Source organism: Pan troglodytes, chromosome 7 (assembly GCF_028858775.2).
Source record: "Pan troglodytes isolate AG18354 chromosome 7, NHGRI_mPanTro3-v2.0_pri, whole genome shotgun sequence".
Taxonomy (NCBI): Eukaryota; Metazoa; Chordata; class Mammalia; order Primates; family Hominidae; genus Pan; species Pan troglodytes.
In genome coordinates, this window is record NC_072405.2 from 75,239,170 (window position 1) to 75,266,736 (window position 27,567).

A 27,567-nucleotide genomic window follows, 5' to 3' on the forward strand; every position below is an offset into this window, starting at 1 on the left:
GGCAGGCGCCTGTAATTCCAGCTACTCAGGAGGCTGAGGCAGGAGAACCTCCAAAAGGCGGAGGTTGCAGTGAACCGAGATCGCGCCACTGCCACTGCACTCCAGCCTGGGTGACAAGAATGAAGCTTTGTCTCAAAAAAAGAAAGAAAACATAGGAGAAATGTTTTAGGACATTGTTTGGGCAAAAATTTTATGGGGAAGACCTCAAAAACACAGGCAGTAAAAGCAAAAATAGACAAACGGGATTATATTAAACTAAAAAGCTTCTGCACAGCAAAGGAGGCAATCAACAGAATGAAGAGAGAAATGATGTACAGGATGGGAGAAAATATTTGCAAACTATTAACCAACAAAGGATTAATATCTAGACTAGACAAAAAACTCAACAACAAAAAATACTAATAATAATCTGGTTTGGGTTTTGTTTTTTGGTTTTTTTTTTTTTTTTTTTTTTTTTTGAGATAAGGTCCGGCTCTGTTGCCCAGGCTACACTGCAATGGTGCCATCCCAGCTCACTGCACCCTCCACCTCCCAGGCTCGAGCCATCCTCCCACCTCAGCATTCTGAGTAGCTGGGACTACAGGTGCTCACCACCATGCCTGGCTAAGTTTTGTATTTTTTGTAAAGATGGGGTTTCACCATGTTGCCCAGGCTGGTCTCGAACTCATGAGCTCAAGCAATCTACCCACCTTAGCCTCTCAAAGTGTTGGAATTACAAGCACGAGACAAGGCACCCAGCCAATAATCTGACTTAAAATAGGCAAATGAGCTGAACCAATATTTCTCAAAAGAAAACATACAAATGGACAATGGGTATATTAAAAAATGCTCAATATCACTACTCATCAGGGAAATGCAAATCAAAACCACGATGAGATATCATCTCACCCTTGTCAGAATGACTATTATCAAAAAGACAAAAAATAACAGATGCTGGCAAAGATGTGGAGAAAGGGGAACTCTACTGTTGGAAGGAATGTAAATTAGTACAGCCATTATCAAAAACACTATGGAGGCTCTTCAAAAAACTAAAAATAGACTATGATATGATCCAGTAATCCCACTACTGGGTATGTATCCAAAGGAAAGAAAATCATATATGTACTTCCATGTTTATTACAGCACTATTCACAGATATGCAATCAACCTAATTGCCTATCAACAGATGAATAAAGCAAGAAAATGTGCTATGTCTGTATATTTATACACACACACATACATAGACACATAACCACATAATACTATTTAGCCATAAAAATAACATGAAATTCTATCATTTGTGGCAACACAAATGAAGTTGGAGGACATTATGTTAAATGAAATAAGCCAGGCAGAGAAAGATAAACACTGTAGGTTCTCACTTACATGTGGAAGCTAAAAAAGTAGATCTCATAGAAGTATAGAGAAGAATAGTGGCTACTAGAGGAGAAGAAGGGGAGCCAAGGAAGGGAAGCGGAGAAGGGAGAGTAGCCAAAGGTTGGTTAATGGATATATAAGTACAACTAGAGAGGAGGAGTAAGTTCCAGTGTTCTATAGCACTATAGGGTAACTATAATTAACAGCAACTTGTTGTATATTTTCAAATAGCTATAAAAGCAGGATTTAAATGTTCCCAACACAAAGAAATGATAAATGTTTGAGGTGATGGATATGCTAATTACCAAGACTTGACCAAGACACATTGCATACATGTATCAAAATAGTACACTGTACACCCAGAAAATATGTACAATTATTGTGTCAATTAAAAATAATAATAAAAGCAAAAAAAAACCCTTGTGCCTTATTTTATCATATACTATCCTGTTTCTTGTGTAGGTTCCCACTGCAGAGTAAAACCTGAAGTCAGAGACTATGTCATTTTTCTTTATCTCTTTAGAAATGTACACTAGGCAATTTACTTATCTTGCAAGCCTAGTTTTCTAGTGTTTTATAATTAAAAAATAAGAAAAGAGGCCTTGAAGAGTTATGAATGAGAAACAACATGTGAAGTGTGTAGCATTTTTCACAGGGCCCAGTTATCGCCCTCTTTGTGTGTTGGATCTTTTTCTCACCTGCATACCAACTGAAAGGTATGTGGTTTGGAGGGAACTCCAAACTTTCTGAGATGATGAAAATGTTCTATATTTCCAGCTGCTCAATATGGGAGCCACTAGCCATATAAGCAACTGATACGTGGCTAGTGCAACTAATGAACTGAATTTTAAGTTTTGTTTAAAATTAAATGTGGCTAGTAACTGCCATATGGTAGACAGCACACTGGAAGTCTATAGGAAGCACTGAATAATGGTAACTATTACTACTAAAAGTAAAAATTTTCAGAATGTTCTAGGGATTCACAACAAAATGTTACATTTCAACCTAAATAAGGTAATAAAACACTGTTGCAAAGCAAATTCGATGTGTTTTATAAATAAAAGAAATTAAAGTAATCTTATTTCATTTCATTATTTTCCATTTCATTAGCATAGCCACCTTCTGACTTGACAATCACTTTCAGGAAACAGCATGGTTTTCCTCTCATGCTGGAGGGAACACGTGGTTCCCTCCAAACCACATACCTTTCAGTTGGTATGCAGGTGAGAAAAAGATCCAACACACAAATAGGGCAATAACTGGGCCCAGTGAAAAAACCATAGGTTACAATCAGACAGACCTAAATGTGAATCCCTTTTTTTTTTTTTTTTTTTTTTTTGAGACAGGGTCTCGCTCTGTCGTCCAGGCTGGAATGCACTGGCCCGATCTCAGCTCACTGCAAACTCCATCTCCCAGGCTCAAGTGATCCTCCCACCTCACCTTCCCAAGTAGCTGGGACTACAGGAGCGCACCATCACACCTGGTTAGTTTTTGTATTTTTTGCAGAGACAGGGTTTCGCCATGTTGCCCAGGCTGGTCTCGAACTCCTGGCCTCAAGTGATCTGCCCGCCTCAGCCTCCCAAAGTGTTGGGATTACAGGCGTGAGTCACTACATTCGGCCCTAAATGTGAACTCTCTAATGAAATTCTACCCACTTAACAGAGTTAACATCAGGATTACCAAGCATACATATAAAACATTCACAAGAGTAGAGCTCAATGGATACTCAGTAAAATGGCAGTCAATATTGTCACATAACTGTTTAGGAAAAAAAACTTTAGGGAGGGCACGGTGGCTCATGCCTGTAATCCCAACACTTTGGGAGGCCAAGGCAGGTGGATCACGAGGTCAGGAAATCAAGACCATCCTGGCCAACATGATGAAACCCCGTTTCTACTAATAACACAAAAATTAGCTGGGTGTGGTGGCACATGCCTGTAATCTCAGCTACTCAGGAGGCTGAGGCAGGAGAATCGCTTGAACCAGGGAGTTGGAGGTTGCAGTGAGCCAAGATCACGCCACTGCACTCCAGCCGGGCGACAGTGTAAGACTCCAACACAAAAAGAAATAAAAAAAATGCTTCATATGGGTACGGAGTCTATTCTACTGGCTGCAGCAACTTCCCTCTAGATTTCAGAATATACACTTATTCAACCAAATCTTTATGAGAACAGATTTTAGATAGTTCTAAAAAGAAAATAACTTTCTTCCTTTTTAATGCAAAATATTCATTCTTTTAGTTATATTTTTCCTGTTAAATTAAAAAAGGGTAAGATTCTATTAAAAATCCAAAATGGTTTAAACATGATATAATCATCTACAAATGCTGATTCTCTAACCATAATTCTTTGTGGCTTTTTTTTTTTTTTTTTTGAGACAGGTTCTTGCTCTGTCACCCAGGCTGAAGTGCAGTGATATGATCATAGCTCACTGCAGCCTCAAACCCCTGAGCTTAAACAATCCTCCCCCGCTCAGCCTTTTGAGTAGCTGGGACTACAGGCACGTGCTACCATGCCTGGCTAATTTATTTATTTATTTTTAAGATGGGGTCTTGCTCTGTTGCCCAGGTTGGAGTGCAGGGGTGTGATAACTGCTGACTGCAGCCTCGACCTCCCAGGCTCAAGTGATCCTTCTGCCTCAGCCTCCTGAGTAACTGGAACCACAGGCATGTGCCACCATGCCTATCTATTTCTTTTTAAATTTTTTGTAGAGATGGGGTCTCACTATGTTGCCAAGGCTGGTCTCAAACTCCTGGGCTTAAGTGACCCTCCCACCTCAGCCTCTCAAAGTCCTGAGATTACAGGCATGAGCCACCAAGCCCAGTCTATTTGTAGCTTCTTAACAAAACAAATTAACTTTAAGGTAAGTATATGTCAGGTCTTCCTAGTTGCTCATGGTTTTTGCAGTTTCAAAACAGAAACTGCAACATAGGGAAATCTTGTCTCTACAAAAAGTATTTTTTTTTATTAGCCAAGTGTGGTGGCACACACCTGTGGTCTTAGCTACCCAGGAAGCTGAGGTGGGAGGACTGCTTAAACCTAAGAGGCTGAGGCTGCAGTGAGCCATGATCGTACCACTGCACTCCAGCCTAGGCAACAGACCAAGACCCTGACTCAAAAAACCCCAAAAAAACAAAAAACAGAAATTGCTTTTCTTATGGTATATATCTTGCCTATTATAATCAATAAATATCATTTTTATTAATATCCTCTTAAGTAGTATAAAGACATCACCAGTTGCCTCATAATACTATTTCAAGATCTCAGGTTATCTTCTTAGTAATTTTGCCTGAGTTCCCAGTCACTCTCAATATTCTGTCCTCTCATTCAGTCCCAAACAAAAAATAAACAAACAAACCCTTTTCTAAATGTAAAAAGGGGCAAGGAATGGTGGCTCATGTCTATAATCCCAGTACTTTGGGAGGCCAAGGTGGGCAAATCACTTGAGGTTAGGTGTTCAAGACTAGCCTGGGGAATATGGTGAAATGCCATCTCTACTAAAACAATTTTAAAAATTAGCCGGGCATGTTGGTACATGCCTGTAATCCCAGCTACTCAGGAGGCTGAGGCAGGAGAATCACTTGAACCCAGGAGCCTTCTGGGTAGTTAGGACCACAGGTGTGCACCACCACACTTAGCTAATTAAAAAAAAAAAAAAAACTTTTTGTAGAGCCAAGATTGCACCACTGCACTCCCGCTTGAGTGAGAGAGTGAGACTCTGTCTCAAAAAAAATAATAATAATACTAATAAAAATAATAAGGCTCAAGGCATTATTTTAAATTTTTAAAAGTGTTATTTAAAGGAAGGGTAGGATGAAGGGAGGGACAGGGAAATATATGTTAAAGAATACAAAATCACAGCTAGATAGAAGGAACAAGTTCTAGTGTTCTATATCACTGTAGGATGACTACAGTTAACAATATTAAATAGGTTCAAATAGTTAGAAGCAGGGATATTCAATGTTCCCAAGACAGAGAAATTATAACTAATTTGAGATGATGGATATGCTAATTACCATGATCTGGTCAGTATACATTACATGTACAGAAACATCACTGTGTACCCCACGAATATGTACAATTATTTCCCAATTTAAAAATTTTAATTTGGCTGGGTGCGGTGGCTCACGCCCTAATCCCAGCACTTTGGGAGGCTGAGGCAGGAGGATCACGAGGTCAGGAGATCGAGATCATCCTGGCTAACACGGTGAAACCTAGTCTCTACTAAAAATATAAAAAATTAGCTGGGCGTGGTGGCAGGCGCCTGCAGTCCCAGCTACTCAGAGGCTGAGGCAGGAGAATGGCGTGAACCCGGGAGGCGGAGCTTGCAGTGAGCCAAGATCACGCCACTGCACTCCAGCCTGGGCAACAGAGCAAGACTCTGTCTCAAAAAAAAAAAATTTTTTTTTAATTTAAAAACCTAAGAAAAGTCATTTAAATATAAACTTGTATCTTTCTTTTAACCAATCTAGCATAACCTGCTTAATTCTACTAGAATGATTACCTTTGATCCTAATTTAACACTCCTAGTTAGTCTCATCAGCCAAATCTTACACAATAGTTTTCACATGTGGTAACCAACACCCAACATCTATATAAAATTTCTTCTTTTAGAAGAATTGTTTAGAGAGCATAAAATCTAAATGTTCCTTTTTCCATATATTTTTAGTGTTATTACTTTTTTAAATTTACTGAACTCATATTCTAAATCTAGTAAATAGGAAAAAATTTTCAAAGAGAATAAAAATAATTTTGGAGCTCATAAATCCCTCTACATCTATTCAATTCTATATTTTAAAAAGAATTAAACCCATCATTACATGGAATGTCTAAAATAAAGCCAAAGCCTAATCTAAACACACATAATTTTCACAAATATATATGTGTGTATATTTATATATATATACACACATATATAAGATTTTACTTTACATCTGCTTTGCATTTATGACTCAAGAAGTATCCTAATACAGAACATTGTAAATTATGCTCAAAGAAATGCATATCAAAATCAGGCAACCTTGGGCCAGGCACAGCGGCTCACACCTATAATCCCAGCACTTTGGGAGGCCAAGGCAGGAGAATCACTTGAGCCCAGGAGTTTGAGACCAGCCTGAGCAACACGGTGAAACCCCATCTCTACAAAAATAAAAAAAAATTGTCAGGCATGGTGGCAGGCACCTGTAGTCCCAGCTACTTGAGAGGCTGAGGTGGGGCATCATTTGAGCCCAGGAGGTCAAGGCTTCAGTGAGCAGTGATTACACCACTGCATTTCTGCCTGGGTGACAGAGCAAGACCCTGTCTCAAAAAGAAAAAGAAAAAAACAGGCAACCTCAAAGTTGCAAATTAAAAAAAAAACAAAACTATTTTTACTCCATATTAAAATCTGCAGTCATACTGAGTATGCTTTCTAGCTGATAAAAATGACAAAAAGCATATATGAAAGATTCTAATACAAATAACAAGCTTATTTCTTACTGATGGAATTCGCTTTCTTCTAACTTCATTCTCAGCTGACATAAGAAGCATCTCAAGTTCCTTTATTTTCTTTTCCTTATCAGGATCTTCATCAATGAAGGGTTGCTAAAATAAGTTAAATAAAAGAGAAAACAGGCTGCTTACATAATTGCTTTATTATTAGTATTCTCATTTTTATTTTCTTCTATGCAACATGAAATATATTTTTTCTAATAAAGCTTAATGCTACTAAATACTAACTACTCATTATCACAATCCCTCTGGTATCTAAAGAGGTGCTGGTAAATATTTTCAACTTAACAGATTTGGGAAAATTTTAATGACTTAAAAAATGTTGCATCATCTCTATCAGCTGAAATGTACGTCTGAAATATTTTATATTTTTAAATCATAATACATACATTCTATACAATTTAGCAAAAATATGTCCATTCCCAACTTGAATGCTTTACCTTGAAAGAATGAAAGGACTACCATACTGGTATCATCAATCATCTTTGTACAGTTTATATTTCTTCAAACTCACTTACACACTTTCTTCTTTACAGTTAGAGTACTCCAAGTAGGACAGATCGTATTATTTTTATACTAGTTTAATAGATGAGGAAATAGATACTATTAGGCTTTTAAAAATGTGACTGAACACATTTCCTTTGGTTTTCGTTATAAGTAAAACTTACCTGAATAAAGGCAGAAGTAGGCTGAACATGTTCTATACAATTGCCTTCAGGTGACACATACTGATACCCAGGGATCTAAAAAGTAATTAATGCATTATTATCATACATATAATGCTATAAATGTTTAAAATCTGAAGCAAATGACAAAAACTTTTGACACAGTATCAACATAAAAAACTTAGAAAGTACCTGTATTAATTTTGAAATGTTATACCTATAATACTTTCTTATCTATTAAATAACTACAGCTCCACTCCTAGAATCTATGATTAAAAGTCGTAACACTTAGAAAAGACTTTTTTTCAGATGAAATATGAGAATTACTTAGCCTAGATTTATCAGCCAGTTTATTAAATCTGACATTCACCAAATATATTTAAACATCTACTATTAGAAGGGTTGCTCTATCTCCTAAAGAAAACAAAGTAATTGTGTTCCTATGTGTCCATATGAATGAAGCACTCACAAGGACAGAGACCTGAAGCAAGTTTTTCAATGTTCATATCTCCTACTTTTATCACCACCCCATGCCAAAGTCTTCTTCTATTACTTGTCTTAGAAAAACAATCAGAATCACTCACATACTTTTAATAGATATACTGATGATAGGCTAAGTATCATTCTGCTTCTTTTCTAAAACATCTGTAATAAGAATTTTCAAGATACATATAAATTCAGTAAGCAGTAGTGGAAAGAAATATGAGAGGAGGTGTTTTTAAAAGCCTTAAAATCGGGGCCGGGTACAGTGGCCCACCCCTGTAATTCCAGCACTTTGGGAGGCTGAGGGGGTATGGTCGCTTGAGCCCAGGAGTCCAAGACCAGCCTGGGCAACATGGCAAGACCCTGTCTTTACAAAAAATAAAAAAATTAGCCAGGTGTAGTGGAGCACGCCTGTAGTCCCAGCTACTCAGGAGGCCGAAGCAGGAGGATCACATGAGCCCAGAAGGTTGAGGCTGCAGTGAGCTGTGTGCGCACCACTGCATTCCAGCCTGGTAACAGAAAGAGATTCTGTCTCAAAAAGAAAAAAAAAAAAAGCCTTAAAATCAAAAACTATAAATATGAAATTGTCTGCTTTCCGTAATGGTCTACCTAAAACACTATATAATGCAGAATCATTATGTATAACTTCTAACATAGAACTTAACTTTTAGAATACTCGATTAGTACCACTTATCGCTCGACTTGGTAACTCTAATGAATTAGAAACGTATCTTTCCCAAACTTTTCATGAAAATCTGTGACAGTATTTTAAACCCATCTATTCTTTTATCAAGTCACACATATAATAAAATTATTTTATTAGTTTAAATTAATTGAATAATGAATATATCTAAATTAAAAAGGAAACAATTCTTACAGTATAAGAAATATCCTCATCTTTCCAACATATTTAGATTAAGACTGTTAAATACTCTGTTGGCCCCATGTATTATCTTTCTACGAGTTAAAAAAATAAATTTAAATGATAAACTTTCTAAGACAGAAGCAGAATGTTTCAGTTTATGCTGCTGAAATCTAGACTCTAAAGAAAAATGTGAAGAAACATAATAAAAACCTTGAGGTATTGAGTATCAGCAGATAATTATACTGTCTTCACATGTTTTCCTATTGTTAATGAAAATGTCATTACTCTAAGTGGTTCTTTTAAAATGATGCTTAAAAAACTTAACAATGTCCACAAAACGTCAAAAATCAAATCTGAGGCATAGTAAGCACAGATTTTTAATATCTTGCCCAATTTTATCTTTTGGTAGACAACTACTAAGTCCTGACTTAATCTTTACAATTTATGTGACAAGAACCAAGAATTGCTCATTGTGAAAAATGGCATAACAGGTAGACAGGGAAATGTAAAACAAATCTCATGAAGACTCCTACACTAATTTCTTCCAAGTAGAAAAATGCACTGTAAGGGACAACATAGAGCTTGCCCCATTTTGAGCTCGTATAATACCTACTTTAATGAATCATCTAAACAAAGACTAAAATTACCCAAGTGATTAGTTATTAGGGGGAAAAGCAAAGTTGAATGCCAGCAAAGTCCAATTAATTACCACACCCCCAAAACAATTACTTATTTTTGCTACTTTCTCTTTTAAGCCATTTTATATATACCTACCTCTTAGAGATAAGCAATACTATAATTACGCCAAAATTTTTTAAATGGAAAGTACAATAGAATGTTAAAGCACAGATGACCATTAGCTTTGAATCATAAATGAAGATTCAAAGAATCAGAGTATTAGGAAATGTACATAGTTTCTTAATGTAAAAATTACATATAAAAGGAAACATTTTAATAAATTTGTTCCCAAAATATTTATAAATCAAAGTTACACATTGTTTTCAGTTTGTCTATTTACCCCTTAATATGCATTGTATTTGTCCTATTAAGAAACCAAACATCTTCCCATATAGCAACTTAAGAAAATTTTTTAAATAATAAAGGTATTAAAAGTATGTGCCTGAACAGGTATGTAAAACTGATTCTGGGTTTGCATATGATCCATAGCTGCACAAGGTTTGTGTTGAAGTTTAGATGAAGGTCGTTCTGATTTTATTCCGTCTTGTAAATAGCCCTCCTGTTCCACTTTTCTTCGCATAGTAGAATTCCAATGATTTTTGATAGAATTATCAGTCCTAAGAAAGGAAAGGTATGATTTAAAAAGAAAAAAGGATTCCACAGATTTCAACACTGTGTTAACTTGTACAAAGTGCTTAAAACAAATTTTTACACTGATGAAATTAGATACTTTTTTCTTAATTTTTCTTTTGGAGTTTCTACTCAGGAAGATAGGTATTTTTTAAAAATTCAAAAGATAAACTGTATGTGCATATGTCAGGCATAGTTCTAAGCACCAGAAATATTGCAGTGAATAAGGCAAAGTAGGTCACTGCTCTCGTGGAGCTTACACTCTCCTTGGAAGTGTGGGAGTGGGAAGGAAGGAAGAATAGAAAAACAAATAAATGAATAAAAAATTCACTACAATGCAAATAAAGTAGGATAAGAAAAGTGGGTAACGGAGTAATTTTGGTTTGGTTAGAACAAACCAGCTATACAAGAACAGAAAGAAAAAAAGAGCATTCCAGATAAAGAGTATAGCAAGGGCCAAGGTCTTAAGCCAGGAACAAACATGATCATGAAAAGCAAATCACAAACTAAAGAATCCCAGTATTCTTTTTCACTTCTTAGAACAAAATATTTATGGTAAGAAAGAATTCATTGGCTCCCTTCTTATCTAAGGTTCCCTTTATAAAAATGAAAATCTTCAACCTATGGTTACTTGCAAATTTCATCCCTCATAAAATATACACACATAAAGCAGGTTTTCAGTAAATGTTAAGGCACTAAGCTAGGTTCTATGGAAAGTAAGAAGACGTATAAGAGATTAAAAGCATCTAGACCTGGTTTAATAACTTGAATAAAAAATTTAACACTATGCCTTAATATCTTATCTATAAAACAAAGATAGCAATGTTTGCTCTGTATACTTTCCAAGTCTATAAAAATTAAGAATACATGTAAAAGCACTTAATGCTATAAAGTACTATACAGATAGAGATTACAGCAACAAAAGACAAATGCGTATCTTCTAAGTTATGAATTTTCACAAGGTTGTTCGTCTGCTGTACTAAACGCTATTAGAAAACATATGAACCAGTACAATGTAGAGTGTACTTAGCACATCACTGCCTCTGAGGAAAATTTGGTATTTTAGCCACATGGATATATATACTACTTCCATGGTTTGGATCATACCATAATTAATTAAGATTGAATTTTCCCCAACACACTTTCATAGCAGTTTACTACAGCTAGCATATCATTCCCTGGTCTTACACATAGAACGCAATATGAAAGAAATCTTAGATTTAGATTCTTTTCCAACAGAGTTTATACAAAGGGGGTCTCACTTGATTGACACTGATATGTCAACATGATTTTAGGAGTGTACTAAATGTTTATATAATCTAAAATCTATCATTTTATTGTACAAATTATTGCCATAAAATAATTCATTAAAAAAGTAATCATACCCTTTACCACAGAATTTAGTACAAATGGTCCCAAAAGGTTGCTTATGTTATATAGTCTACATTTTAATTACAAATTTTAAAAAAAGTCATCGGGGACTTGCAAATACATTTAACAGTAAGGTAATAAAGGTCATGTTTAAGTACAGAAAAATATATATACATTTATATAAGCACCTTCCTGGAAGTAGTTTGGCAATTTCTGCCCAACGATTTCCCAACCGCTTATGTGCTTCATAGATGATCCTGTCCTCCTCTTCTGTCCAGGAAGATTTCTTTACCTCAGGATTCAGATGATTATGCCATCTTTCTCTACACTGCTTGCCTATTCTTCCTTTTAAATGTTTTGCAATTAAAGACCATCTTTTTGGCCCATATTTCTGAACTAATTCAATAACCTAGGAAACAGAAAAAGTTTAAAAAAGCATTACCTTCAAAGAATTTTAAAACATAAGAATACCATTTTAAATAAATGCATTAAATCCAAGCCACAACTACAATTTGTTAAAAAAAAAAAATTACCAATAAATACCCCTTTAGCATTTGCCAGCTTCAAAAATTGATTCCAAACTCATCTAAAAATCCAAGGGTCTAATTAAAGACTCTTGAAATTCAATTGCTTTCACACACTATTAATTTGAAATAACTGTAAACATGCTGAAACTTGTACATTTTCTACTCCTACATCTAAAAAAAAAAAAAAAAAACTCTTCAGCCAAAAGCAAAAAACAAAAATACAATTAGGAAGCAGAAAGATTCTACCAAGTTATTGGTTGTCATTTCTTCCTTTCTCAAACTGAAAGGACACAGATTACATATTCTTTTTTCCACATTTTACAGTTGTTTTTATTTCACCTAAAATTGCAAGAATAGTTACTCCAGCCCACTTTATCTCACTGCCCTATGTCAAATATCATCTCATAAACATTTTATATTGGTAGACTAAGTTTAATATATGTTGATATTTTCACTATATATATTTACTATCTTTAAAAACTACAATTTCAGGCTTTGGTAAATGCATTTTTAAACAAGATCACACATTTTAAAACTTAGGAGTAGCCATCAAGTAAATCAGAGCAGTCTAGGTGAAGTAACTTTAAAGTTTGTTCTGGCTGGGCATGATGGCTCAGCCTCTAATCCCAGCATTTTGAGTGGCCAAGATGGGCAGATTGCTTGAGCCCAGGAGTTCAAGACCAGCCTGGGCAACATAGCGAGATTCCATCTCTACTTATTTAAAAAATTTTTTAAATAAGAATAACAAATAAAGTTTGTTTTGAGCAGGAGTAAGGATGCTCTAATTCCTCAACTGCATTAGCAACTTTAATGACTTAAAGGGCATTAACTAAAGAGTGCAGAAACACTTCTATTCATCTCCAACTTTATAGCACAAACAATGACCTTGGTTTTTAAATCACAAAACCTTTGGAAACATGATGCTCTGACATCTGTCTAATCCTGGGACTCATTATAGGTTAAGAGAAAAAGTTAAGAATGACTTCCGTGCATATCAAGTTATTAGATGTAAAAATAAAATGAAAATCTGTTTTAAAATGTTAATTAGATTTTTGACAAAAAACTATACCCTAATAGTTGTGAAACTGAGCTCAAAACAAGGTAACTAACCTTACAGCAAGTATTTTTCCTTCTGCAAACCAAACTCTCAGAAAGAAAGGGCTGTATGTTATACTTGGTTTGACTCAATTTTCTAAAAACCCAACATTTCCAGACACTTAACATTCAATTCTTATGCAAGTAGCCTCCGGAGAACAAAATCAAAGTGACTTAAACATGTACTTCATATGTCAAAACAACACATTAAAAAGAAAAAAGCTAGTCTACCTACATAGTGAATATAAAGAATATGAACACATTACCCTCTGATCTTCTTCTTTAGTCCAAGGACCCTTTATCAATTCAGGATTTAAAACTTTCTGCCATCGATGCTGGCACTGAAAATCAGAGCGATTCTGAAAAAATTTAGATTTTGTTATTAAACAACTGTCTTCCAGAAAGCAAGTCAGCCCGAATTTATGTCTCACATCCTTAGAACAAAGACTTCAAGAATAGTGTATTCAATAGCATTCTTTAAACATGTAACATTTATGTTACATATCTCTGTCCCAATTATGTTTTTTCTTAATTATAGTAGTCAACAGGGCTTAGACTACAAATAAAAACAATTTATTTAAAACTAAAGTGTGTATCTTTACACTACACCTTATAATACAGAAGCAGCAAAGATAAAACACAGATAACTGAAATAAAGAAACGGATTTAATACTGAGGAATAAAAAGCAGTGGACAGAAAACTACACAAAGCTGACATAAGAACTCAAATAGTGCCAGGCGCAGTGGCTCATGCCTGTAATCCCAACACTTTCGGAGGCCGAGGTGGGTGGATCACCTGAGGTCTGGAGTTCGAGACCAGCCTGACCAACATGGAGAAACCCTGTCTCTACTAAAAATACAAAATTAGCCGGATGTGGTGGTGCGTGCCTGTAATCCCAGCTACTCATAAGGCTGAGGCAGAAGAATTGCTTGAACCCAGGAGGCGGAGGTTGCAGTGAGCCGAGATTGCACCATTGCATTCCAACCTAGGCAACAAGAGCGAAACTCTCATCTCAAAAAAAAAGAAGAAAAAGAACTCAAATAGCCTATCAGTCTGGATTCACGTAGTTCAGCAGTACCTAACTATACAGTTTTAAAGAAATGTAAAGGCATTGCTATACTACTGCATAGGATCAAAAGGATGTTATAAATTATGATTCCAAGTTATTAAGAAAACATTACATAGTCTACATAGAAGATGAATGTTACATTTCAATTAAATTGGTTAAGTGTTGACACTTAAAAAGAAAATGAATTCACTGAATTGGTTAAGTGTTGACACTTAAAAAGAAAATGAATTCACCAGAATAAGAAATCCTACGCAGTATCTGGGTAGAAACATCTCAAACTCCAAAAATAATAAATGAAGCCTTATTTTAGTCAGTCCAGAACCTGGTAACTCCTATACATTACAAGGATAATGACACCTAACACTTTATTAGTGATTCACAGTTTACAAAATTGTTACTTCATAAGCAAGATTACAGAAAATCTAGAGACATATAAAGGGACAGATAAAAATGTTTTGTCTACCAATGGCTCTTTTGCCCAATGTACTTAAAATTATTTTTATTCAAACTCAGCTTCATTTATGGCTTCTGTACACCAACGCTAATCCATTTTAAGGCTGACACTTTCTTCAAAATAATCAGGTTGCTCCTGTATGTCCTTGTAGCATTTCTGTTAATGCTAATGTAAATAACTTTTCTAACCTAGCTTCCATTTATTGAACACCTGCTAAATATTAAGAATTGTGCCAAACATCCTATATGTTATTTCTAGTTCTACACAACCATACTACAGAAACAAGTATGATTATCTAGACATTATAGATAAGGAAGGTGACAATCAAAGAGGCTAAGTAATTTTTCCACGCTCATGGAGCTGACATTTGAACATAATTCAAACTGACTCCAAAATTTATGCTCTTTCCATTACTTGATCTCAATTTTTGGGTTATGTTGAAAGTCATATGACAATATAGAAAAAACATAGTTAACATGGTTTCTGAAACCCAAAGTAGTCAATATTTAAATTCAAATATGTATATTTTCCCTCACTACTCACAGTGTATTAAGGATACAAATAAGAGCATATGTGAGGACCAGGCGCAGTGACTCACGCCTGTAATCCCAGCACTCTGGGAGGCCGAGGCAGTTAGATCACCTGAGGTCGGGAGTTCGAGACCAGCCTGACCAACATGGAGAAACCCCGTCTCTACTAAAAAAAAAAATACAAAAAGTTAGACGGATGTGGTGGTTCATGCCTGTAATCCCAGCTACTCGGGAGGCTGAGGCAGGAGAATCGCTTGAATCTGGGAGGCAGAGGTTGCAGTGAGCCGAGATCGCGCCATTGCTCTCCAGACTGGGCAACAAGAGCGAAACTCCGTCTCAAAAAAAAAAAAAGAGTACGTGTGAAAATACTTCATAAATTATAAAGTTATATAACGAACAGCAGGTGAATAGTAGTATGGTAAACAATAGGCATAATAGTTTTTAAAATCAACATTTTAAAAGATAAGCCTCAGATGATAAGCTTTTTTTAATAGGGCTTTTCTGGATTTTTTGGTTAGCTATCAAATATCTCAATATATTTCTCACAGAATGTTTTAACATGTATTAGCAAATATTTATAAGGTCCCACATACATTTATTATCATTTTTGTTTTAAGTTAATAATCTTTTTAGGCCCCTGGATAAACGCATTACTAGAAAACCAGACTCTAAACCAGACTCTCTAAGCCATTAGCAACCAACTAGAGGCAGACCAAACAAACAGGGATGTTTTTAGGAAGGAAACCTAAAATTAAAATATGTAGACACATTTTTGAAAAATAGCAAATTTAACCCAATGCCTTAAACCAGCCATGTTAGAAATATAATTTAATATTTCACTTACTTGAAGATGACTAGCAATTAGAGTCCAATCATCAGTTCCATGTTGTTCGACCAACTTCTTTAATTTATCATCCTATTAAAACAGTACGAAAATTAGAAAGCTTTCCCCCCGTCCTTTTCCTCTACCCCTAAATATAGATAACTCTCCAATTCTATTAAGGAATATCTGGTAACCATAGAATAACTAAAGCCACCCACTATAATACAAATTCTTCCATTTATTATACTGTTTCTGTAAGTTCCAATGTCATCAGTTATTCATGTCTCTGGTTGAAGAAAAAGAACGTACAGTTAATTTGATGCATATCTTGTCTCATATTTTGTTTTTAAATATCTTTCATAACTATAGCAGCATTTTTTTTTTGTTTTTGAGATGGAGTCTCGCTCTGTCACCCAGGCTGGAGTGCAGTGGTGCAATCTCGGCTCACTGCAACCCTCTGCCTCCCAGGTTCAAGTGATCCTCCTGCCTCAGCCTCCCAAGTAGGATTAGGATTACAGACATGCGCCACCATACCAGGCTAATTTTTGTATTTTTAGTAGAGACGGGGTTTCATCATGTTGGCCAGGCTGGTCTTGAACTCCTAACCTCAAGTGATCCGCCCATCTCGGCCTCCCAAAGGGCTGGGATTACAGGCGTGAGCCACCACACCCGGCCGTATAACTATAGCAGTATTAACCAATAAATACATGTAAGAAACTATGAAACCTTGTCAGATAATTACCTCGTCCCTTGTCCATTTTACTCTGTTCCAGAGTTTCTTCAGTCCTTTTTGTTGTGGTACTTCATAATCATGATCGGCATACTGAAGGTCATCATCCTCATCCTCACTACAAAAAAAACACAATTTGTGATATCAAGAATTTTATTTAAATTTGTAAATTCAAACACTGAACTTCTGTGTGCAGGTATGACTGAAGAAATCATACAGACTACAAGTCATATTCACAATGAAATTATTCAAAGTATAAAAAATTAAGAGTCAGACAACGGGGTGGGGTGGAGCCATATATATATATATATATATATATATATATATATATATATTTTTTTTTTTTTCTGAGACGGAGTCTTGCTCTGTCGCCCAGGCTGGAGTGCAGTGGCATGATCTCGGCTCACTCCAAGCTCCGCCTCCCAGGTTCACGCCATTCTCCTGCCTCAGCCTCTCGAGTAGCTGGGACTACGGGCGCCCACCACTACGCCCAGCTAATTTTTTGTATTTTTAGTAGAGGCAGGGTTTCACCGTGTTAACCAGGATGGTCTCGATCTCCTGACCTTGTGATCTGCCCGCCTCGGCCTCCCAATGTGCTGGGATTACAGGCGTGAGCCACTGCACCTGGCCTGGAGCTATACTTCTCACTGACACCAAACACATGAGGTTGGATATGCCACTACGGGAAAAATCATAACCTTGTACGTCATGTTAAGGAATTTGACCTTTATTCTTTATTTGACCTTTATTCTAAAGAGTTAAATAATTTTAACACAGCAAAAGACAAAAGACAGATATCTTGTGTTTTAGAAAAATCAATGACAAGACTGTGGTGAAACTGAAAAAGAAAAACCAATTAGTAATCTTCACAACAACCGAAGCAAGAAATTATTGGGGCCTGACAAATGGTAATGGTAAAATATAAACCACAGCCAATTAAAAGACATAATAGAAGTGATCCAATTAACAATACCAACAATAAAAAATTTTTAACATACAAGATAAAGGTACAGTAAGTGACAAGACACTATTGTGAGACACAGATGTCTTGAACAAATGGAACATTCTGACTTTTTTTTTTTTTTCCAGACAGGGTCTCAGCTTGCTCTGTCACCCAGGCTGGAGTGCAGTGGCACAATCACAGCTCACTGTAGCCTCAAACTCCCAGGCTCAGGCAATCCTCCCACCTCAGTCTCCCGAGTAGCTGGGACTACAGGCATGCACCATCATGCCCAGCTAATTTTTTCTATTTTTTGTAGAGATGGGGTTTTGCCATGTTGCTCCACCCCCAAGGCTGGTCTTGAACTCCTGAGCTCAAGTGATCCTCCTGCCTCAGCCTCCCAAATCCCACTCTTGAGATTACAGGCATGCATCACCATGCCCAGCCTCCTGACCATATTATTGGATAAGAAAACAATATTATAGATATGTCCATTCTCTAATTTAGGGAGATGTCCATTCTCCCTAATTCATAAATTAAATTAAATGAATAAAAATACCAATAGACTTTGGGAGGGAACTAGACAAGCTGAATCTACAATTCATATGAAAAAAAAATCAAGAAGAATGGCAAGAAAAGTTTTAAAAAAGAATAATCAGAGAATTACCACTACCCAATATCAAAATACACTGTAGAGAAATAAAACAGAATGGTACTACCACACGAACACACACATAGATAAATGGAACAGAACATTTAGAAAAGAAAGAAGACCCACATGGAATTTGGTAAATTATAACAGTAACATTTCAAATCAGTGGAGTAAAGGTAGACTTTTCAATAAATGGTGTTAAGACAATGGGTAGCCATTTTTTAAAATTAAGATGGGCTGGGCGTGGACACCTGTAATCTCAGCACTTTGGGAGGCTGAGTCGAGCAGATCATTTGAGGTCAGGAGTTCGAGACCAGCCTGACCAACATGGCAAAACCCTGTCTCTACTAAAATTGCAAAAATTATCTGGGTGTGGTGGTATGTGCCTGTAATCCCAGCTACTTGGGAGGCTGAAGCACGAGAATCGCTTGTACCCAGTGAGCCAAGACTGCACCACTGCACTCCAGCCTGGGCAACCAAGAGAACCTCCATTTAAAAATTAAAAAAAAAAAAAAAGATGGTGTCCTACTTTACAATAAAATAAACTGGAGTGAAGCAATTATTTACATTTTTTACATGAAACCATAATAGTACTATAAGAAAACAGAAAAGAAGTCTACTTTTCATATCCTTGAGTAAAAGACAGGTAAATGTGACAAAAATCTGGAAGTGATAAAATAGATCAACCAAGGTAATGATACTAGGAATTGAAAGAAATATATTAAACTGAGAGATATTTAAAAAGTAGAAAAGAAAGGATTTTGCAACTGATAGATGAGGGACATGGAAGAAGGAGGAATTAAGGATGACTCCAAAGTTTCTGGCTTTGAAAACATAAGTAGAGCTATTTACTATGGAAAATGATAGAAGGAGAAACAGAACTTTGGGAGAGAGAAGAAAATGGGGAGAGAATGTATAGTTTGGGACTAGCTGTTTTCAAGGTACTTGAAAAATACACAGGTGGATGTCTGGAACAGCACTTCCCAACAGATATAATACAAGCCACATATGTAATTTTCTAGTAGCCACATTTTTTTAAAAAAGAGAAATAAGTGAAATGTACTTCAATAGTCAATATTCCTTAGCTTAATATATCAAAAATATAATCATTTCAACATGTAATCAACATAAAAAAGTATAAATGAAACGTTTTACATATTTTTTTCTTACTAAAGTCTTCAAAATCTGGTGTGTGTTTTGTAGTTAGAGTTCATTACAATTCAGACTAGCCACAGTTCAAGAGCTCAATAGCCACATGTGGCTAATGGCTATCCTACAGGGCAGAGCAAATCTAGAAGGCAAATGAGCATGTGGACCTGCTCAAATACAAGGTCTAGGGTAGAGATGCAGTTTTGGCCAGCATACAAAGAATAGCTGAGGGCACAGGATGACCCAAGGAAAATTAATAAAGTGAGGAAGGGGCCAAAGTCAGAACCTGAGTTTTGATGGAGTAAAAAAAGAAAAAGCAATTTTAAAGAATAAAGCCCCATAAAAAAGGGCAAGCCTTAATGATAAACTGAATTACAAGGCCAGGCGCAGTGGCTCCCACCTGTAATCCCAGCACTTTGGGAGGCTGAGGCAGGCGGATCACCTGAGGTCAGGAGTTCAAGACCAGCCTGGCCAACATGGTGAAACCCCTACTAAAAATACAAAAATTAGCGGGGCATGATGGTGGTTGCCTGTAATGCCAGCTACTCGGGAGGCTGAGGCAGGAGAATCACTTGAACCCGGGAGGTAGAGGTTACAGTGAGCCGAGATTGCACCATTGCACTCCAGCCCAGGTGACAGAGCGAGACTCCGTCTCAATAAATAAATAAGTAAACTGAATTAGAGGATTCTGAGTAGGCAGTGGACTGAATAAAGTCATGGCATCTGAAAATAACACAGTCTACCATTTATTTAAAACTTTCTAAGTAGTCTATTAAATTTTTCTCTTAAAGCCTCACAACTGGAAGAGGGGAATATTATCATTATTCCCATTTCACGGAATAGGAAACTTTGACTCAGAAATGTAACCTCTTGCCCACAGTCACTACTTAACCGCTATACTACGACATACTGGAAAAATAGGGGGAAAGTGCTAGGAAGCTGGAAGATACTCAAGACAAACCTCAAGTTCATTTTGGAATCAGAACAAGGTTCTGGTTCTAACTTAATTACTCACTCTGTAACCTTGAACATGTTAACCTCTCAGGGGTTTAGTTTACTTGTTTGTAAAATGATAATAATACCACCTACCTTACAGTGCTGCTTTAAGGATAAAATTAAATGAGAAAACATATATAACACCTCATACAGCACATGGCACAGAAAGGTGCCTCAATATTAGTATTACGTGCATAGGCTGATCACCTAATAGTATTCAAAATTATTTTTGCCTCACTAGATTCAACTCTTTCTCAAAAATTCATTCTGATTTCACACTGCAAAAGTTTGAAGATTTGTTTAACCTTACTCTAATATAGTTAAGCACATGCAAGTAGTTTCTAATATCTATGTAAGTTATGTAATTTTAATCTTACAAAATTGAAAAATGAAGGCCCAGATTTAATATATACTGTCTATAGATCCTTTGTAGGAACGTCTAACTTCCATTGACTTGTCAATTCCATTGGAACAAAATTCTTCATATTTGACCAGGCAAAACACTGAGATTCTCCCATTCCCCTATGATCTGCTTCTACAGTTCGACACACTTCAATAGTCCAGTGTTCTCTCTCCCTGAAGCCACTGTCTATTTCTAACAATAATCCACCAGTCCTCCTTCCATACATGGCTATTTTGTGTTTTTTTTTTTTCTTTTTTGAGATGGAGTCTTGCTCTGCTGCCCAGGCTGGAGTGCAGTGGCGCAATCTCGGCTCACTGCAACCTCCACCTCCCTGGTTCAAGCAATTCTCCTTCCTCAGCCTCCCAGGTAGAAGGAATTACAGGCGTCTGCCATCATGCCTGGCTAATTTTTGAATTTTTTTCGTAGAGACGGGGTTTCAACATGTTAGCCAGGCTGGTCTCAAACTCCTGACCTCAGGTGATCCGCCAACCTTGGCCTCCCAAAGTGCTGGGATTACAGGTTTGAGCCACCACGCCTGGCCCATATATGGTTGTTTTATTAAACTGTGTTAAAACAACAACAACAACAAAAACTCTACAGGCTTGATTAAATATCTGATACATGCAGCCATTTTCAGCTATCAGAAATATCACCTGATAAGCCAATATTAAATTGTTAAATTCGACATGCTTCAGGGTCCAATGACTTCATAAATTTCTAAGAAAGTTACCGAATCAGATAAAACACCACACTGCAGCTTTCTGTCCTATTTGTATGTACTAAGAGCACCTACCTTTCTTCTTTTTAATGTTTATCACATTTGCCAACCTCCACATCCAAAAAGTAAGCTCATGAGTGCAGACCATGTCTACCACGTTCACCTCTCAGGACTAACTAAGCACAGTACCTGCCACTCAAATATTTGTAAAACTAATGAACAATCTTCCCTAATCTTCCAGCTTCACCAAGAGCTCTATATTCCAAAATTATCTCACTCCTTTCCAACCCAACCAAAACTTCCACCTTCTTCAATACATGTGATCTCAAAGTGGATCTGAGAAAGAAAACTTTTTAACAAATGAAAATACCTCTAGGAAGAGGTAAAAGCATTCTTATTTGTTAAAGAAGACTTTCAAAACCCAAAAAAAAAAAAAAACCTCCAAGTGGTAGAATTTTAAGAAGCAGAACCTGCTGAAACAAACATTTTAAATATTCAATACAGAAAAGGTTATTTGAAGGTATCTACTGTATTGTTTAACCTTTCTTAGAAATGCCACCAGCAACATTACCACTTCCTGACACCCCAAATAGCCCTCAGGCATGCTTTTCACAGGGTCTCTTTCTTTTCCTCCCTCTCCTCAGATCCTCAAAGTTTCCATAACAGTATATTTGAGACTGCTTTAAAATACAGGTTATTTCTAAGTCAAAATAATTTTTACCTTGGGAATTTGCCCATATAAATCTTGAGTATTCACAAATCTACATCACATTTAATCATACGAAACCCACTTTAAGGTTCTTACAAAATATTTTAAGGATATGAGTACAAAAACATTATTTTGGTCAAAAAGATGAGTTTTCAAAGAGTAATTTTCCTAAAAATTTGTTCATTTTAACTGTAAAATTTTGCCCCTTACTTTTTACCCACATACTTTATTGTGAGAAATTTCTATTTCTACATGAGGTTTCATTCTCTATTTTGCATTTCAGCATGGTCATCAGTTTCAGACACTGAGTTATATAGCCCATTCAATGTTCAGTAAGCTGGGCTTTTTGAATGGGTAAGTGTGAAGAAGCAAGTAGAATTCTTAGAATTATCTACCACTCGGACTTTCCTAGAGTCTACCTACTTCTTAGTTATAGCATCAAGTTATCTCTACATATATATAAGTGAGTATTGAAAAGACAATGTTAACTTTCCAATACATGAGACCAAAAAAAAGATCCTAGGTATCTATCAACATCACTAGCTACAAAGAAAGATGCCTGAGAATGTGTATAATTTGCAAAGAAAACAGGGAAAGGATAAAACCCCACAAATCACTGCACCAATATCCCACTTTCACCATTTAACAGTGAAAAAGTCCCATCACTGAAAAATGGTTAGATATCATCAAAATGGATCTGCTCTATTTGTCTACTTTCACATAATCTTTTGACATTTCTGTATTATAACAATCAATGCTGGTAATATGTAATAATTTAATAAAATTGGCTTCCTACTATGTAGTTAAATAAACCATTCCTAGCCTAGTGTAATTATCTAGAAGACAGCGAAATAAAGTGACATTATTTCTCTAGTCACAAAGCAATAATAGATTAATTTGGTCTTTGACTCTCCAGCCCAGGACTTGGTTTCCAGAATGATTCTGCCAGTTTACCTAAGTCAAAGAAAATATTTATGTGATAAATGTCTAATACATAACCAAACTACTATATTCAAATGGAAACAGTTTCATAGACTGTGAATTAAAGTGATTAGGGTGATTATAAAACAGTCAAAGGAAGCACACAAAAAAATTGTAGAACTCATTAGGCCAGGAAAATAGTTTAAGAGTAACTTTACATTGGGGTACAAGCTAACAGGACATGATAGTCATGACTTTGTCCGTGAAATAACACGCACTTGATGAAATAATTCACATGTGATGTTAAGATAAAACATTTAGAAGTTCAATTTCAGAGGATAACAATTATATCACTTAAACCAGTAAATGAGGTATTCCAAGGAGGAAACTGAAATTTTTTTAAATTTCTTATTCTAAAAGAAAGAGAAATACCGGTTCTATAAATTTGCTCTAGTAAAATCGCATCAAGTTGATAATATTTTTAATCACAAATTAACTCAAGTCCGAAATCTTTATCACAGACAAAAAAAAAATCTTTATTATACAATCTTGAGGACAAGTCCAATCATATTCAAGGTATGAAAATTTACCAGGTTGATTTAATAAAGTGAAATTAGGCCACCCAGTGGTTAATATGATGTACTGCATACATGAATATTTTATTTCCAAATCTGGACTGTGCAAACTAGCAGTATTATAGTAAGACAAACTTTACAAAACCTTTGATCATTATTAACAGCAATATTGAGGAGAGTTCTACCTAGTAATTCCATAAACAAAAACAATGTGAGAAAATTTCTATTTCATTAGTATGTATATACTTTTAAATAAGAAAAGATTACAAAATGTCTTCAAATATATACATTAAAGCTAGGAACTACCTTACAGACCATAAAATCCAAACTCTATATATTAACCAGATGAAAAACTGAGGCAGAGTTTACCTGCTTCCCCAAACAATATTGCCAGTTAATGACAAAACCGATTAAAAGATCAGTTCTCATATTTCAGTATAATTTCACTCCCACCCATTTTGCTGGAAACAACACAGTAAAATTGGTTCCTATACACACACATATACGTAACACTGCAAAAAACATCTATTTCAAGAGCTGGCTTTTATCTTTTCAGGTTAGTGTAGTCATAGGTCATCTCAAGTGTAAATAATCTGTTACTAGTAAACAGGTTTCTAAATGACATTTTTTAAAGCTTACTTTAAAGGATAAAACTGACTTTCAAATCTAAAATTAATTACGCATATATAAATATGCTTAAAAGTCAAATATATGTTAGTAACAGATATATTAATTTTAGTATTGCCTGTAAATTGTCATCGCAATTCCCAGTGGGATGTAAAATTATTTAAAGTCACAATACAAATGAGTCTTCCTTTATGTAAATCTAGAGGACAGATACTACGGCTATCTTAAAGATCAAAACAGCTAACATCCTGCAGTTGTTTCACACTTGAGGTAACACTTAGTTTTCTACTCTTAGGTTTTTTTGGGTTTTTTTTTTCAGTTCACATAGGAAACATATATTACAGGATTTACGCCTATGCTCTTAGGCAAAACTTTTATACAGCAAAGTATAGTTTTCACTTGAACGCTTAAGTGGTTGTATACTGGAGATCTCAAATTACAACTTGAAGTAACTCAATTATTTCTTTTCCCTTTCAACTATAAATTGAGTTCAAATATATTAAGATACTTAGGTAAAAGGCAAGAGAGATTTTTCCCAATGACTACATTATTTTTGCTTCAAAACAATTCACACTCTATCCTCTTTTGTTTTTTGTTGAAGCACAAAAGCAGAGCATCTACTATCTTCTAAGATATGTAAATCATATTTACGTGGGCAAGAAATGTAATTCAGAGTATGAAACACATTCAAGTATGAAGACTTAAGAGATACATCATTCAGAGATGATAATTTCTCCCCACATCCTCTGTATACTCCCAGGGAGAGTATAGCTTCACCCCACCACATTTAATTACTCCAGATTTACGACCCTTTAAATCATTCTATCATGTTTAAATTAACTTACACAACTGTCAAGGGATAAATGTCAAAAGTACAATATTTAGATTTCAAGCTCACAGTATTCTCAATAAAACAACTTATATATGCAAACTAACATTAAGTTGTTTCTCCTTTCTTTGTCCATTATTATGAAACATACACTTCACACATATGAAATGGACAGAAAACCCATGGGGAGGGGAAGGTTCTGACATTTAAACATTCGTGTCTAGCCATAATTTTAATTTAACTAAATGCTGATGACAGAATTAGCCAAGAAACTGTTTCAAATAAGATTAACATCAATACTGATAAGTAGATAATATCACACATTAATAAACTTGTTATTGAGTTAACATATTCAATTGTCATCTTATTTTTAAATTTTTTTATATTTAAAAATTCAAAAAGCCTAAACCAGTACTTCGGCAATCATAATTACAAGAGCTTTAAATATCTATCTTTTCTGAAGATTGATGTTAATTGGGTCCTTGAAGTTCTAGAGGGGTGGTTCTTTCCTGGGTGATTTTGTCCCCCAAAAGATATTTGGCAATGTCTGGAGACATTTTTACTGTCATGACGGAGGGAAGTGGAGTGTTACTATCTCTACTGGGTAGAAGCCAGCGATGCTGCTAAACATCTCCCCATTACAAAGAATTATCTGGTCCAAGATGTCAATAGTGCAAAGGCTGAAAACAGTTTTAGAGGGGTCTGTGTACACATTTATTTCATCTCAAGAGTTTGTTCTATAACTTACTTCAAAACTAATAAGCTTAGAGACTTAAGGATTTCTGCAGAAGCATCCTGCACACAGCAGATGCTTAACAGAAAACTAAGGAAAAAACAATTATGTATAGTTACTGCCAATTTTTAGCAGAACTCTGCAGTGAATGACCCCCATTACTAAATTTCAATTTAGGAAATACATCTCTAGTTAAGATTTTGGGGCTGTGGATCTAGATAAATAAATATTTGGAAATCCTGCCAAACATCTTTTCAGGTTTATTTGATAATGCTGAAAATCGGAAGACATCCTATATTTTTGTTATCTAAGCAATTACTCCACATAATTTATGAGTAGCTGCTGTAATGGCATGTAAACAAAAATTAGATACATAAATTCATCCTAGCACATTTTCCAGGCAAAGGTGGAAAAAAGTGCCTTACCTCTGTGGAACACTTAGGTACGGTCAGAGCCAAACACAGACACTCAAAATATTAAGTGAATCAAACACATTGTTTTATTTCAAGATCAAGCTACTAGTTGTTACTACTAGTTGTTACTATGTGACATGGTCCCAATAGAGGATATTAAAATATACATATATACATAAAGCTGAGAATATGGGTATAGGATTACAGAAAACATCAAAAAAGTCCTCTCAGCTATTCCCCAGAGGATTTTCCACAACGTTTCAAGATAGCCAAGTTGGCAGAGGGGTGGCCGCCCAGGTTCACCGCGGAGTTCCTATTTTGACTGTACCGTCATTCAGAAAAGAGTCGCCCGAACACCATTTTCAAGTCCTCCCGGCAGGACACAGTCAGTTTTCTCTGCGTAGCGGACTCCCTAAAAGCGCTCGACTTACCTGGCAAGAAACCTGCCTCGAAGAAGTGGCAGCGTGAGGTCAGGAATCTGGACGCGCATTACGGGGAGAGTCACCGAGAAACCTGGGCATCTCTTACGTCCCGCGCCTCAAACACCCTGGTCCCCAACTCTCCACACGTCGCAGCTGCCCTCCGGTCATCGAGGCCAAGCGGCCGCGGGGACGCGGGAAGAAAAACCTCTGCCCTCGCCAGGGAGGGCCTTATGGCGGGAGGAGGCAGCGGGATAGGAAAGAGAATCTGAGCTGAGACGGCGCCGACAGGCCTGGGCGAAAGGGGTGCCACCCACCTGCGCGACCTCTTCGCCATCCTTCAAGTACCGCATAGGAGCAGGCTGGGCGGGGACGCGGGTCAGCCTCCTCCAGCCTCCGGCGAATGCTCCTTCTCCCCGATCCTCTAGCCGCTTCCCTCGCTCCCTCTGGAGGCGGCCGAGTGCGGAACGCACGTCCTCGACAGGGCAGGACGGACGGACAGCGGGGGCGGACCGCGACCCGCCCCCGACCCCGGCCCGCAGCGCCGCTCTTAGCCCCGGCCCGGCCCGGCCAGGGATACCCCCAACATGTCAGGAGGCGCGATCCCGCCCTCCGCCGGCTTCTCCCGCCGCTTGTCAGCCTCCCCGCCCTGGCCCCAGCCCGGCTCCGCCACAGGCGCCCGACCCCTGCCCTCTCCCCCGCAGCTAGCAGTTCTGC

General features: G+C 36.6%; 1 protein-coding gene across 4 annotated transcripts in view; it reads right to left on the reverse strand.

The window, feature by feature from the left end:
* The window catches only part of MYBL1 (MYB proto-oncogene like 1), a 51,055-nt gene extending 23,488 nt beyond the window's left edge, over positions 1–27,567 (reverse strand). For 3 of the 4 annotated variants that reach the window (XM_016959540.4, XM_003311741.5, XM_001158417.6), the window contains exons 1-8: positions 27,168–27,567; positions 16,779–16,884; positions 16,058–16,129; positions 13,426–13,518; positions 11,726–11,946; positions 9,979–10,153; positions 7,514–7,588; positions 6,834–6,938 (exon numbers count right to left, since the gene is read on the reverse strand). In XM_016959540.4, the coding sequence (XP_016815029.1) occupies positions 6,834–6,938; positions 7,514–7,588; positions 9,979–10,153; positions 11,726–11,946; positions 13,426–13,518; positions 16,058–16,129; positions 16,779–16,884; positions 27,168–27,187 (867 nt within the window). In that variant the 5' untranslated portion in view covers positions 27,188–27,567. The remainder of the gene's footprint in view (positions 1–6,833; positions 6,939–7,513; positions 7,589–9,978; positions 10,154–11,725; positions 11,947–13,425; positions 13,519–16,057; positions 16,130–16,778; positions 16,885–27,167) is intronic. The other variant, XM_016959539.4, reaches the window with a different exon arrangement.